Raw genomic sequence first — 15,495 nt, 5'->3', positions numbered from 1 at the left:
AAGAAAGATATAGTATCTACAGCACAGGTTTGTTGTATAAAGGTACAATGAGTTAATAAGTATAAAGAGCTTAGCACTGGCTGGTTCTAGTGCCCTGTGAGTCCTACATAAGAGTTAGCTTTTATGACTACCCTGAACCAATCTGAAAATATGTAGCTGCGTTTAATAGCTATCTATGAGTACATATGTTTTAATAGAGTTAGGAAGTGTCCTTTAAAGAAAAGGAGAAACTACATTAAGCTATAAAGGTACAAGGCCAGAAGAATTACAAGGACCAAATGGTTTGCTTAGAGTTGTACAGAATCCCAGGCTCAAAAAATACTCCTGAAGCATATTTTGAAGTTAAAAACAAACAAAACCGCTCCCTAGGAGCGTGTACATCCTTTAGCATCTGCCAGTCTGTTGGCCCTCCGCTTACACCCATATGTCCAACAGTTACTATGTAAACTGACTTTTTCCATTCAGATCATCAGGCACTGTGCACCACGGGAAGATGACAGACTCAAGTTGTCAAACTCCTGATCTAAAAGGAGAGATTAGTAAGTCAATAAATCATTTTTAAAGGAGTAAAATCTGGGAGCTTACAAGGGTGCTCTGAGTGTTCAGAGGAGAGAGAAAATTTTTGGAAGGCATTCCCCACTCCACAAATACCATTCTTAACTTGTGTGGTTAAATCTAAAAACAGTCTCTCCAACTTGAAGATGCTCAAGGCTTAGGAATTACTTTCATACAAAATGCACATGTCAAGAAGACTCCTGTTTAATAAGAAATCATCAATATTCAATCATTCTGACCTAAAAAAACAATGAATATGGTTCATATAAAATTTTTATATGTATTTTTATCTTATTTCCTTTTTGGAGCATCCTTAAATTTTTTTTCATTTAAATCCGTGAAGAACATTCATTTGGAGTTAGCAGAATATTGTCCCATATTCTGGCTATTACCAGGAACTATGTATTAAAATCCTTTGGTAAAAAGAGGTCTATCTATAAAGAATTGCTTTATTTCAAATCATTCATAGCTGTATGCTTCCCTCTTGTGTTAGAAAATGGAATCACAAGCAAGATTTCCTACAGCCTCAGAATGGGTGGGCTACCTGCCTGGAGCAGCATTACACAACTCTCGGGGGTACCATTCACCTGGAATACAATGAGAATCAAGTCCCTTGGAATTCTGTGGCAGCCAGTGATTGGCCCTCTGTCAAATAATTAAAATGTGCCAGATTTCTTGACTTTTAAGAAGAAGAGACGTTACATTATTCTGTCTCCTCACTAAGGATTTTTCCAATTGCACGGTCTGGCCAAACTAGGATGTCCAGCTGTAAAGAAACTGAATGAAGGTGGCCACAGAGAGGGGGCATCTTTTTCTATGGGGTCTTTGTGAGTCTGAGTTTCTGTAAAATGGGGATAGTAAAACTTCCTTTAAAGGTTCTGACAGCAAATGAGGAAAGGCGTGTAAAGTGCTTATCACAATGCCGGCCTGCAGAGTAGCCACTCAGTAAATGTTATATAAACTACCAAAATAGAGATACTGAGAAGGACTGATCCCATCCTTCTAACACAACCCCTGATCTCTAAAGCACGTGGGCCCAGGCAGGAGAGAATCAATGCTCTGGGTCAGCCTGTGGGATAGATTAAACACCTACGATGGGCCAGGGTAAAGGTGGAGGAAGGGGAATCTACAGTCCCTGCTCTAACCAGAGGACTTCAGACAGGCCTGGGTCCAAATCCTGCCTTTGCCAGCTTCTGGCTGTGTATGGCCTTTCTGGTCTCATTTTTCTTATTTGTAAAACAGGGACAACGACACTGCTTTAAAGGCTGTTGTACAGTAGGAGATAATTGCAGTAGGTGACGATGTGCTGGGCAGTGTTCCAAGAGCTTTACAAGCATTAACCCACTTAATCTTTATAACAACCCTATGAGATCAATACTGTTATTCTCAGCCCCTATCTTAGGTATAAGAACACTGGTTATGTCATCTGCCCGAGGTCAAATAGCTGGGAAATTATGGAGATGGGTTTTGAACCCAGGGAATCTGGCTCCAGAGCCCACCCTCTTAACCATCATGCCGTGTTGCCTCTTATTGTATACTATGTGGCAAATACACAATATGCAATAGCTTTTAAAACAGCGATCTAAAGAGATGTGGTCATTTTCCCACTCTACACCATTTATGGGAATTCCTGGGATAAACAGTAGCCCAAGTGGGCAGAGGCAGGACACTCTCACTGGGTTTTAAGATTTAAGTGAGAACAAGGCTTCAGGAAAATCAAAAGTTGCACCACAACATAAAAGATTCGGGAACCCCCTAGACTACAGCTCTAGATAACTCTATTAAAAATGTCTACCTTGAGGAATTCAGCATAGTGGAAATCTAGGTTTGCATCCTTACTCTTGATAATTTTTAGTATCTTGGTGATCTTGGGCAAATCACTTACCCTCTATTTCCTCATCAGTAAAACAGAGGTCTAAATACCAACTTCTTAAGAGTTGTTGACAGGATAAAAGGAGATCATGTAAAGGGCTTATCATGGTACACAGGATTACATGTAGGTTCTCAGGCAGGTTTATTTAATAACAACCCTGCGATATAGGCATCCTCACAATCCCCATTTTACAGATGAGGAAACTGAGGCTTAGGGAATAAATGACTCGCTCAAAGCCTCACAACTAATAAACTGGAAGGCAGGCTTCGACGCCAGTTTGAACGCCAAAGCTGGTGCTTAGGCTGTATGGCTCCTTTGGATGATCAAGTGCATTTGAACTTGGAAAAAATTAAGAGGAAATAGATTCCAGGTGACTCTCATTGGGATATTGGGCAAGTGCAAAGTATATGAGTTTTGATGCCTGTACAACCCACTGCACTTGGTAGACAGAGCACAGGTGTTGTGTGTTGAACTGAGCATCCCACCAAAAAAAAAAGATATGTTAAATTCTGAACCCCAGATACCTGTGAATGTGACCTTATTTGGAAAAAGGGTCTTTGCAGATGCGATCAAATTAAGACGAGGTCATATTGGATTAGAATGGGCCATAAATCCAATCACTGGTGTCTTTATAAGGAGAGGGAGATTCAGAGACAGACACATAGGGAAGAAAGCCAGTGAAGACAGAGACGGAGATTGGAGCTCTCTGCACCAATGACTGCACCTTAGAGTCCTCCAAACCTTTGTATGCCCATTATTTAAATTAATTCTCATAAAACTCTCCAATAGGGCAGATACTAGAATCGATTCCATTTTACAAGTGTGAAAACTGAGATTTATATCAGTTAAGCAGAATACATGATATTGCACAGTAAATGGTACAACTGAGATTTGAACCAAAATCTTCAATTCCTACCCATCACTATGAACTAAAGTTATCTGGTAAGATGCAAGGAGCCACCAAGTGGCCTGTCTTCCGTTTGACATTATGTCAGAAGTCTACAGAAGCAGCGTGGATTATGGAGCACTGGAATCTTCTCGTCAATTATTACCATTAGTATAGCTTTAAAAAGGACAACAACGGTATTAGGTATATGCATTAAAGCAGCGACTGTGCCCTGCCTCCACCCTCACTTCACTCTCGGCTAAGGTCTCCCTGATTCCTCTTCATCATCCTGCACTTGCCTCAAAAATCACCTTGTCTGGGCAGAGAAAACATCCTCATTCTTCCCTTCCCCTTCAAGGTGGGGTTGAGTGACTCTGTGATCCTTTGATTCCCTGAACTTCTCCCCTGGAGATTCAGAGGGAGTGCAACCCTGCCAACACCTTGATTTCAGACTTCTCGTCTCCAGAACAGTAAGAAAATAAATTTCTGTAGTTTTAAGCCACCCAGTTTGGAGTCATTTATCACAGCAGCAATAGGAAACTAATACACTAGTATTCACACCATATTTTTGTAACTACTTATGGATTCTCCTCTACCAGCATGAATCCTGGTATGAGATTGAAGATTTTGTCTTATTTATCTTTGTACCTGCAACTATCTCACACAGTGCCTGGCACTTAAAGAGTGCTCAGCAATGCTTGTTGAATGAGAAAATACATGTGGTCCAGGAGGTGCACAGTAATGCCAGCACACATTTCGTGCAGCTTCCCATCTGTAGCATGACAGTGGCCTGGGCCAGGTAACCATGCCACAGATCCATCCCAAAATACCCATCTTCAACTACGCACTGCTAGCTCATGACTCCAGTAAGGTGAAGGCCTCAAATCAATGGCCTTGTGACTGACACTTAGAGCAACTGTGAATCTCTGCCTCACAGATCAAATTCAAGGGACACCGTATGGACAGAGACAGGATAGGACATGTAGGCAGTGGAGGTGACAGACATAGAAGACCTTCCCCTCTGCCCCTCCACTGGCTTCAGAGTTTGGAATAATCATAATAATCATTAGACTCATCAGAATCTTCTGTTTGCTAGCTACGTACTTCCAATGTCAGGCACTATGGTGAGTGCTTCACAAATTTTACTTTGTTCTCACATTAATCGTTAAGGCACATATTTTTACTCTCTTTATACCAAATCTACTTACACGGTGAAAGGCTATGGTGAACTGTGTGATAAGCATGTTTCTAGTGAATTTGACCTCAGAGGGCTTGGCGCCAACTGCATGGCCCAACCCAGAGAGGCAGCTGTCTTTTGTGACAGGAGGCAACCTCACTCCCAATTCCATCTGAGTTTCCTACACTTATTTCCCTTTTGCTTCCTTTTTAAATGGATTTCATTTGGCTCCACAGAACGCATTTCTTTCAAAGTCCCCATGGGGCAGCGTAACATAATAGTTTTATTACCAAAGCAAAAGATCTTTCCCCATCCCCACCCAGTTATGCCAACCCAGCTCCATTTTCTGGCCTCTTTGCAATCATGGGATGATCTCTCAGAGTTGAGGTGGACACAGGCTTAACACCTAGGTTTCTGGTTTTCGTGGCTTTGAGCTGATAGTACTGCCTTCCAAGGTCAGGGTCATTTTGTCTACCTGGGCTTTCACAAAACTTTCTACTGTGTACAATTTCTAAATGCACCAAAGCATGCTGAGATGCTTACCAGGATGGACGAGAACTGGACCCCCAGCCCACTGCGGTAAACTGCGGAAGGAAAGCAGAATGCCAGAATCTCCCTCAGCATGAACTGTCTTCTAAGACCTTCTCGACAGGGCAGTGTGCTTGAACAGTATAAAATGTAACTCATTTTCAACAGTTATACCAGAGTATTTTCATCTAAATTAATATTATCTCCTTCAAAACAAGCACCCTGGGTAGCAACGTATGTATTCAAACAATGCTGACATTGCGCTAACATTTCTGGAGCTCTTTTTCAGGCAGCTGTTTTTACCGTCTGTGGTACTTTCTTTGAAAGTCTTCAGTCTTAACAAATTTCATCCTTTGAGAAGAGATGTGAACTTTGGAAAGAGAAGAAAATTGGTTGGAGCCATGTCTAATGAATAAAGTGGGTAATCAAATCTCGTTACATCATTTTAGGTGAAAAATGAGGCATGACTATAAAATAATGTGACTGGTTCCCCTAGGTGACCCATAAACCGACTAGCTGAAAAATAATTCCCGTAGAGGAGTTTCAAAATGCTTTGAGCACTAGATGCATCACTGGAATAAGTGTATGATTCCCAGAGTGGTGATTTGGCAGGGTACAATACTAATTTGGATATATAAGTTCAAATATGTTTGTAAAAAAAAAGAAATCTGATTGCTTACACTCATGAAAATGAAGAAGCTATTCTCCTGGAGAAATTTCTCCTCCTTTTTTTGACAGCCTGGTTGGCTTTGGACAAGGAGTGTGCTGAGAAAAATAGACTCATCTCCTGCAGAAAGGCTTCATTGGACACACTACCCCCTCCCACACATAACCCCCGCCTCAAGCTGGGGCAGGCATCCCGGCTCTGAGCGTCCACAGCCATCTCTTTTCCCTCAGGTATTAGCACTTATAAAACTTAGTGGTGATTGTCTGTTTTTGTGTCAATCTACCTCCTTCAACTAGAGGCTCCTTGAGAATGAGGACATTATTTTGATCCTGTATCTCCAATGCTCGGACAATGTGCACAGAAGCACAGGACACTAATCCCTGTTCTGGAGGCGGACCCTTTGCCTTTGCTTCTCACGTTCCCAGGGCTTCGCCTGCCAAATATAATTTCTTCTGCCTGGCAAGCAAAACTGGACATTCAGTCTGTGTAAAATCCACCCATACAAATTTATAGAGGCCTAAGGTAGAGTTAGTGGCTGCTTAGGGCTGAAGGTGTAGGGGAGCAAGAAGGATTGACTGTTAATGCACAGGGCTTCTTTTAGGGTGATGGAAATATTTTAAAATCAGATTGTGGTGATGGTTGCATAACTCTGTAAATACACTAAAAAATACTGAGTTGTACACTTTAAATGGATAAATTGTGTGGTGTGTGAATTATATCTCAATAAAATAGTTTTATTTTAAAAGTCCTCCACAATGAGAATGATTGTTGCCTAGGTTCCTTTCTAAGCCTGTAGTTGGAATAAATGATAGTCAAGGTCTTTTAAAAAAATCTAGGTACCGATATAAAATTAGGTCTTTATGTTCCCTCTGTAAATCTATCACTTGAAAATGACTGAGTGGTTTTCACTAAATTTGGAAAGCATGTTTATGATAATGAGGACTGTGAGGTATTCCCCAAGATTAATACTCCCCTTCATTTGGACTGACACCCCCAATATTTAGCCTAACACATAGTACCCAGAATAACATCGATATAGGCATACTGCAGAGATACTGCAGTTCCAGACAACTGCAATAAAGTGAATATCACAATAAAGCAAGTCATACGAATTTTTTGGCTTCTCAGTGCATATAAAAGTTATGTTTACATTATTCTGCCGTCTGTTTAGTGTACAATAGCATCATGTCTAAAAAACTTGTATATACCTTAATTTTAAAATATTTTATTGGTAAAATAAAATGTTAAGCATCATCTGAGCCTTCAGTGAGTTATCTTTTTGCACTAGCAACTTCAAAGATCATTGGTCACATAACAAATATAATAATGATGAAAAAGTTGGAAATATTGCGAGAATTACCAAAATTTGACACAAAGACATGAAATGAGCAAATGTTGCTGGAAAAAAACTCGTCACAGAGTTGCCACAAATCTTCAATTTGCAAAAAATACAGTATCTGTGAAGTGCAAAAAAGCAAAGTGCAATAAAGTGAGGCATACCTGTATTTCCCAGCCTCCCTTGCTGCCTTAGGAGGGCTTAGCCTAAGTTTCAGCCAATGGAACAGGAGTGAAATCGATTACATGCAGCCTCTGAGAAAGGTGTGCCTTCCTCCCTCTTTCTCCCCTTCCTGTTGGCTGGAATGACCATATGGTGGTAGGCAGCTACGTTGGACTATGCAGATAAGGGCAATTCACTGGGGAAGGCTGAGCAACAAAAGAAAAACATGCATCCTCTGACACAGTGGAGCCCCCACCCTAGGCCTGGACTGCCCACACCCAGTCTATTACAGAAAGGGTAATACTCTTGAACCTATTACTATGAACTTTTATTTTAAGTAACTTATTTTAGAACTCTGCTATAGCAGCCAAAACCTACGTTTTAACTAATAAAATTTGGTGTTCTGTACCAAAACAGAATCTAAAATATGCAGCATTGGCATACTTTTTATGGCCATGGCAAAATTTTTACCACCACTACCCTGGAAGGCAGACCACGGGCCAACCAAACCTGTAGCTCTAGGCAAATGGTTAGGAGAATTCAGAACAGGAGTGTTTGTTGGCTGCTTCTTGCCACAATACAGAGAGGAGCTCAGGCAAGGACTAGGCATCCTGCAAGCAGAAATGGAGGTGATGGTTCTGCTAAGGAAAGTTTTCTTTGTGGCTTGTACACCATGTTGCCCAAGTCCAGTAATTTGTACACTGCAGAGTTGAGATGAAGATCATTTGTATACCTACGCTAAAGCAGCTACCCATGAAGCAGCAGGTGTAGCAGAAAAGGCTTAAATCTTTCCTGGGATTCTCTGCCACACAGTGGGAACTAGCCTACCAGCAAATAACCCATTAAGGATACTGTCTTCTTACCCAGCCTAGCTTTTCCTACTGTCTTCAAGTGACCATCAGTGACAGAGAAATCAGGGGAGGGACAAAGCATAGAGGCCAAAAAATAAAAGCTAATGTTTTCAGGCTTCTAAACTCCATCTAGGTGAGAACTTTCACTGTGGTTATCAGTGTTGGAGAAACAAAGGACTTTTAGGAAAGATAAATGGGGCCTTAAAGGAATGGGTAGGGGATATTATAATTTTGTGATAATGTCTGTTTCGGTGTGGTGCTGAGTCAATTTTCCTTGGTTTCCAGAAACTCTCTCCCAGGGACGGGATTTATGACAACTGAGGAGGCTCTGCTTTTAGGCAGAGAAAGGGGTTCAGAAAAATGCCTATTCTCAAAGGCCTTCAGCTCGAAATAGTTTTTATGCCACAGTGATGTATTCTGGACCCCTTCAGACTTCAGAAAAGCTTTCAGAAGAATGATTTGAGTGGGCTACACCTCTAAGAAAGTTAAGCAGGCAAGTTTCTATGATCCATTCATTCTCCCTTAAATTTCCTTGAACTTGACACAGACATACCCAGTCATTCTGTGGCCACTGGAGCTGTGGTTAAAGTGGGGAATCACCTTTTAAAAATGGCTACTGAAGCACTGACGTATATACACTACCAAATGTAAAGTGGATGGCTAGTGGGAAGCAGCCACATAGCACAGGGATAACACAGGGAGATCAGTTCGGTGCTTTGTGACCCCCTAGAGGGATGGGATAGGGAAGGTGGGAGGGAGATGCGAGAGGGAGGAGATATGGGGATATACGTATGCATATAGCTGATTCACTCTGTTATACAGCAGAAACTAACACGACATTGTAAAGCATTTATACTCCAATAAAGATGTGAAAACACACACACACACACACACACACACACACACACACAAATTAAAAAATAAAAAAAAAAATTTTAAATGGCTCCTGAGTGTGCCAAGTAATCTAGGGCTTATCTTCAGTTGGGAGAATTTGGAGAAGAGTTTTCTTACCTGGTGTCCTCAAACGGGATGGACCACAAACGGGGTAGCCCTAGGGGTGGGGGGGGATGTTTGGAAAGGGTGAAAAGGGGCTGCCTTTGCCTCAGGGTTTTGTTGCTTTTTTAACTTCAACTGTTGGAAGTCTCCCTTCCCAATGCTTATCCCAGTCACCATTCAGATGAGTCCCTGAGGCACAAGATAGAAAAGGTGAATGAAGCCCTGAATAAATACAGTGAGGAATGTCAATCAGCTCAGGCCAATGAGGCTGAAACACTTTGAACACTACGTTTTCGTACTGGAAACAATTTCTTCCCTTTTTCCTCTTCATGAGTGCCCCAAAGTGTTTCTGAAAAGAAGAAACGTGACAGGTAGGTGGTGGTACAGAAAGACTTGATTGACTTGTCCAACCTGCTAGAAATGGTGGAGCTGGAATCAGGACTCTGGTCTTCTGATATTTCATCCAGTTGATCTTTTCCATAAATAAGTATATCCCAAAGCAAGCAGTTTCAGGGATTGTTATATCTTACTTAAAAGCTTGGGAAAACTGGATTGGGCAATGTTAAGTAGGACTTTCAGAGCTTTTAATATACAAAAGAGTCATGTGAGATTGCAAGAGGGCCCCAGAATGATATTGGGAAATATCAATTTCCACCACCCCAGGGTTGATATGACTATCCATACATTATAAAAATCTTCCCAGGGTTAAGTTTGGCCTCTTCCTTTTAAACTGCTGTTAGTGGCATACAGGGAGGGTGAGATCCTGTTTTCCTACAGATTATACCGTACGGCTCATTTTGGCAACTGACACATGAATCTGTTTTTGCCTGCTGTTGAGTGTGAATGATTCTGCCCAAGGAGTACTTTCCTCCCAGGTCACACTGCCTGGTAGGATTTGGGGATAAGGATTTGGGGGTAGGATTTGGGGTAACTTTCCTCCTGAGTCACCACATGGTAGGATCTGGGGGTAAGGATTTGATTCTGAATAAATATTAGTCTTTTTTTTTTTTTTTTTTTTTTGCGGTACTCGGGCCTCTCACTGTTCTGGCCACTCCCGTTGCGGAGCACAGGCTCCGGACGCGCAGGCTCAGCGGCCATGGCTCACGGGCCCAGCCGCTCCGCGGCATGTGGGATCCTCCCGGACCGGGGCACGAACCCGCGTCCCCTGCATCGGCAGGCGGACTCTCAACCACTGTGCCACCAGGGAAGCCCAAATATTAGTCTCTTATACTGAGCTCTAATATGCTTACAAACACCTGTGTTGCTAAAGAGTGAGCTGAAATGGTCACTACATTGTGTGAGTCCCACGGGCTTAATCAGCAGGGTGAGTAGCCATTCTGGGGCCAAACCAACCAGCGTGAGGACCACAAACACTGGCGGGAGCTCAAGATGAACTCGCAGTTCATCTGAATGGTCTCCTGGGATAAAGCAGAGAACAAGACAAGCCCAGGCTTCATCCACTTGAGACCTACAGTCAAGAAGGTTTGTGTTGGAGGCCAGGTGGGTTACAGACAAGCAACCCAACAACCACTATAAGATGCAGTCAGCGCTGTTATGGAGGTGAGCAAGACAGGCTACGAGAGCAGAAAAGTGGTGCACCTGATTCAGGGATTGGGAGCAGAGAAGTGCCAACTAAACCCAGACCTGAAGGTGAAGGGGCGAGAAGAACGCTCCAGGTGGAACCAGATGTGAGAGAGTAGAGCACGTTGAAGAAGTAGGTTGAAGAGGCTGGTTGGAGAGAGCCCCATCCTCCAACTCTATTGTTTCACGCTCTACAGGAAGCAACCACACTAAAAACCCCTCATGTTTTATATTTTACGAGATACTTCCACACATACTGCTTTATTTTCTCACTACAGCAAACATTTCAGGCGTCCCTGGCCCACACTCACAGAGTCAGGAAAAGAGACTGGGAATTGCCCCCTCTGTTTCTGGAATGCAAGAGATGTTACACAGTAGCAAACACAGATATGCCAGGACTGTGTTCCAAATACTAGATTCCCGCAGGGAGTGGCTGAGGACACTCTCAGTCTGGGTAAAGGTTTTTTTTTTTTAACATCTTTATTGGAGTATAATTGCTCTACATTGTTGCGTTAGTTTCTGCTTTATAACAAAGTGAATCAGCTATATGTATACATATATCCCCATATCGCCTCCCTCTTGTGTCTCCCTCCCACCCTCCCTATCCCACCCCTCTAGGTGGTCACAAAGCTGATCTCCCTGTGCTATGCGGCTGCTTCCCACTAGCTATCTGTTTTACATTTGGTAGTGTGTATATGTCAATGCCATTCTCTCACTTCGTCCCAGCTTACCCTTCCCCCTCTCCAGTCTGGGTAAAGCTTTAAGCAGTAAATGAGCATTTGGAAGGTATCCCAAATTCCCTCCTTTTTCGCTTGGGCTAATCTAAGTTTTTGTCACTTGTACCCAATTGGGTTCTGACTAACAAGGCATCACTCTATTTTGGTTGGGGCCATGGAGGGTAAGAGGAAGGTAGGAGACAACGCTGAGATCTATGGGGTGTGGGCATTAATATGTGCCTCAGGCTGGGTATGATTAACTTAGTGTCCCTATATTAGCAGAACATTGATAACAGAAAGTCCTGCCCTCAGGCTCATCCTGAGGTTTCCCTACAAGTGTCATTCAAACAGTTTCCAGGTGAAAAGGGGCTGCCAGGCACTTTTAAATATGTTGTTTCATTTAATCCTCACAAGAGCCTCACTGTGTACATATTATCATTTCCTGTCTTCACAGACAAGGGGGAAAAAGGATCAGAAATTGAATAACTTGCCCAAGAGAACTGTCCCCAACTCCTATGATTTTTATTCTTTCTGCCTAGAATTCCTCCCCCAACAAATCCATCTTAGAAACTCCAACTCATCCTGTAAGCCTCAATCCTGCTACCACCCCTCTGTGAAAACTTTTTCGCTTCCCCTTCCGCACCCAAGTACAGCCTGCCATGCTCTTGTCCCTTCAGCATCTGGCACATAACTCCCTCACAACACCTAACACACTGTGCTGTCTGCTTATTCCTATCTACCTCCCCTTCTAGGCTATGTACTTACTGAGGGCAGGAATGTATTATATCCCAAGTACTAAGTACAATGACTGATAAGAAGTAAGCACATAATAAATGTTTAATGAGAATAAATGTATGGGTCATAAACTATATGCTGGCTTTAAGTGCTGGAATATACTTGAAGTATTTTCCATATACTTCATAATTCAGGGCAACAGAACAAGGATTCATTGAATGCTGCATTGCCTTAGGTACGAGGGAGTGTCACATGTAAACTGACAATTTCATCTATTCTAGCGGTATCTATGGGGAAAGGTCAGTTAAGGGAGAAGAGTGGCAGACAGGGGCTGCCGGGAAACGCTTTCTGAAGATGCTATCTAGATTGCACCAGAAGAGAAAGAGCAGCATATTTAAATCCCTGGTGAGGGATGAGAGAGAGAGAGAATCAAATCAGAGAACAGGGAGCTGAGGATGGAAACCTAGGGAATAGCTAGGATGTGGGTAGAGTAAGCAGTCCATGAAGGAACTCTCAAAAAGTGTGAGTAGAATCGGGAGACAGTGACCAAGGCAAGGGAATGAGAATTTTTAATGAGTACGAAGTCAGCAGTGCCAAATGCAACAGGCAGGTCAGATAAGATAAGGCCCAAACAGTGTGCAATGGATTTAGCAACCAGAAAGTCATCAGTAACCTTGGCAAGAGCAACGTCAGTGGAGTGGTGGAATAAACAGAAGCCAGACTGCAGTAAGGCGGTGAGTGAACGGGAGTTAAGAAATCTGTGATGGTGAATGCACACAACCTTTACAAAGATTGGCTAAAAGGGGGCGGGGAAAGCAACAGGGTAGAAGCAAAAGGGTGAAGAGGTTTTAAGAACATATATTTTTAGTCTTAACCAATTCTTTTCTTTCACCCCACGCTACTCTCAAATGGACAGTTTTCCAGTTGGACCCCTTAAATTCCCACTATGCTGTAAGCCCCTTAAGGACAAATCTTGCTTCTAAATCATCTTTTTATTCCACCCATTTCTCTGACATAGTATAGGCTCAGTATTTGCTGAAGAAATGCAAATTCAACACAGGTGATAACAGGGAAATGAACAAGAGTTGTACTGGGATACAGGTCTTGTTCATTCTTCGTTCTTCTTTCAAGGGAATGTGAGCTTGTCTGAAAACTCAGGATTATAAAGAAAACAAATCCAGACAATCTTCTCTCACCGATGCTTATAAACGTTTGACCCAGAGAGGCAGATGTAGATTGTTCCCAGTTTAGATTTGAGAGACAGCTGGAAAATATATCTTTAGACTCAGGGTCTCTTCATTCCCAGAAACTGTTCAAGTCCTTGGAACTAGCAGGTGTATACTAGATTCTCAGTGCTGCCATTAGAGTTCCTGTTGAACCTGCCTAAGTTTCAGTTTTCTAATTGGCATCTTGAAGATGCCCATAATAGCATCTACCTCATAAGGCTACAGGAGGATAAATGAGATACTGCAGGGAAGCACTTTTCACAGGGCTTGGCAAAATGGCACTCAATATGTTAATAAGAGAAATAAAGTACTGCTAAAATGGATAAAAATATTACTAAATATTACTGAGTTCCAGAAGAGGTGAGTGTAAGTCAAATCTTATGTTAAATATATAAAGAAAAAAGAAAACTTAAAAAAAAAACTCGTTAGAAAACTTTTTTATAAGAGTAAACAATTACCCCAATTTACCTATTTTAGAAAGCCGCATTTTCGCAAACGTGTCAGGTTGACTGAAAAGTCTACTTCAAGGTTTCACCTAAGCGGACCTGCCCCATTAACTCATTTAACGTTCCTTAGCTGTGGTGGCAGAACCAAGGTATTGCGTTAATTTCCTGGCCTGCCACGACTGCTTACACAAGAGCGCCCTTGGGTAGGTGGTTTCTGTTCTAATGGAAATTCAGCTCCAGCCCCCTCGGTGGAACAGATCCAGTAGCAACACCGAGCAAAGACTACCGTTTTCAAAAGCCTGCCCCCCCAGCAACCAGGCCGCTCCAGGGCAGAGGCAGAAGCTCCGTCCCAGCAAACTTAGGGGACGGGGAAAGGGACTTTGCGACCGCCTCCTCAGAACTGAGCGCTTGACCACCAGCGGGGCGGGTGCCCAAAGCCTTGAGCTCGCAGCCAGCGGGAAACGCCAGTCCCGGACGAGAATAGCAGGCAACCCGGCGGGATGCAAAGGGGTTCTGAGCAAGACGGCGGCCTCTAACCTTTCCCGGTTAAGGCGACTGCACTCTGCTCGGTAACTGCATCTTCACCGGCAGAAAAGGTTAACGTAAAGGTCAGAGGCCTGGACGGCGGCGGGGGGAGGGGAAGGAGGGAGGAGGAGAGAGAAGGGAGGTGCAGGAGGCGGAGGGGCGGGCCTCCCAAGGTCAAGCCCTGCCTTCGCCTCGCGCCTCCCCACCCGCGGGGGCGGGGGGGCGACGAGGGATGGGAGGAGCTGGCAGAAGAGCAGCTCTGCGGCGCCCCGTGTCCACTGTCCGGCCCTGGGCCACCTCTGTCCGGCCCGCTAGGCCAGGAAGAGCGAGCGCAGAGAATTGTGGGGGTGGAGACTGAAGCGGCGCGCGCGGAAGTGGCCCCGCAAGAGTGAGGCAGAAGGCGGGCGGGCGACGGGGGCGACCGAGGAGCGGGCGCGTCCCTTACCCCGTTGGCGGCGGCGATGCGGACGATGAGCTGGATGGCCTCCTTCATGTAGAACCTGCCGTCACCGCCCACCACCAGGGTGGCCTCCTGCCGCTTTGCCGTCTCCACGGTGGAGATGATACTCTGGATGAAATTCTCGGCATAGTTGGCGCTGCTCTGAAACACCTTCACCCGCTTCCGCAGCCCGCTCGTGCCCGGCTTCTGGTCTTGGTACGCCTTGGTCTTAACGGTCACGATCTTCACCATGGTGGCGACTAGCTTCCTGGGGCCCGAGCGGACTCTGCTAAGCGAGGGGCGACCGGAGCTGTGGCTGCAGCTGCTGTGTGGTGAGGCCGCTGACGGGTCGGGGCAATGCAGGCTCTCTCAGCGGTGCTCGCCCCTCCTCCTTAAAGGGACAGGGGACAGGGCCCTCCCTTCGCGGCCAGCCCACCTCCTTGCAGGTCCGAGAGGGAGGGGAATGGGGAGCGCCCACCCCTAGACCTCCAGTGTGATGGGTGGAGCCTCTGTGATTTACCCTCCCCTCGTAAACCCATCCGCTGTAAAATGAAATCCGGAACTCCTCCCATAAGTGGAAGAGCAGAGCTTGGGGTAGGGACCGGGTCACAGGGCAAGGACTTGAGGCAGAGTGGGAAAAATAGAGTAGGGACAGCCGGACTTAGAAGACTTGGGAAGGTTCCAACTTAGGATTTTTCCGCTTTATGATGGTGCGAAAGCAATAAGCGTTCAGTAGAAGCCATACTTCTAATTTTGATTTCTGATCTTTTCCTGGGCTAGCAATATGCAGTAGGTA

The 15,495-nt window shown here is 44.3% G+C and overlaps 1 protein-coding gene across 1 annotated transcript in view; it reads right to left on the bottom strand.

The window, feature by feature from the left end:
• Positions 1-15,167, bottom strand: part of PGM1 (phosphoglucomutase 1) — a 58,124-nt gene extending 42,957 nt beyond the window's left edge. Inside the window, exon 1 of the mRNA XM_067726398.1 lies at positions 14,706-15,167. Coding sequence (XP_067582499.1) covers positions 14,706-14,951 — 246 coding nt within the window. The 5' untranslated portion in view covers positions 14,952-15,167. The remainder of the gene's footprint in view (positions 1-14,705) is intronic.
• Positions 15,168-15,495: the final 328 nt, after the last annotated feature.

Source organism: Pseudorca crassidens, chromosome 2 (assembly GCF_039906515.1).
Source record: "Pseudorca crassidens isolate mPseCra1 chromosome 2, mPseCra1.hap1, whole genome shotgun sequence".
NCBI classification, from domain to species: Eukaryota; Metazoa; Chordata; class Mammalia; order Artiodactyla; family Delphinidae; genus Pseudorca; species Pseudorca crassidens.
Note: the sequence above shows the minus strand (reverse complement) of the source record. Positions and strands in the feature narration are given on the sequence as shown.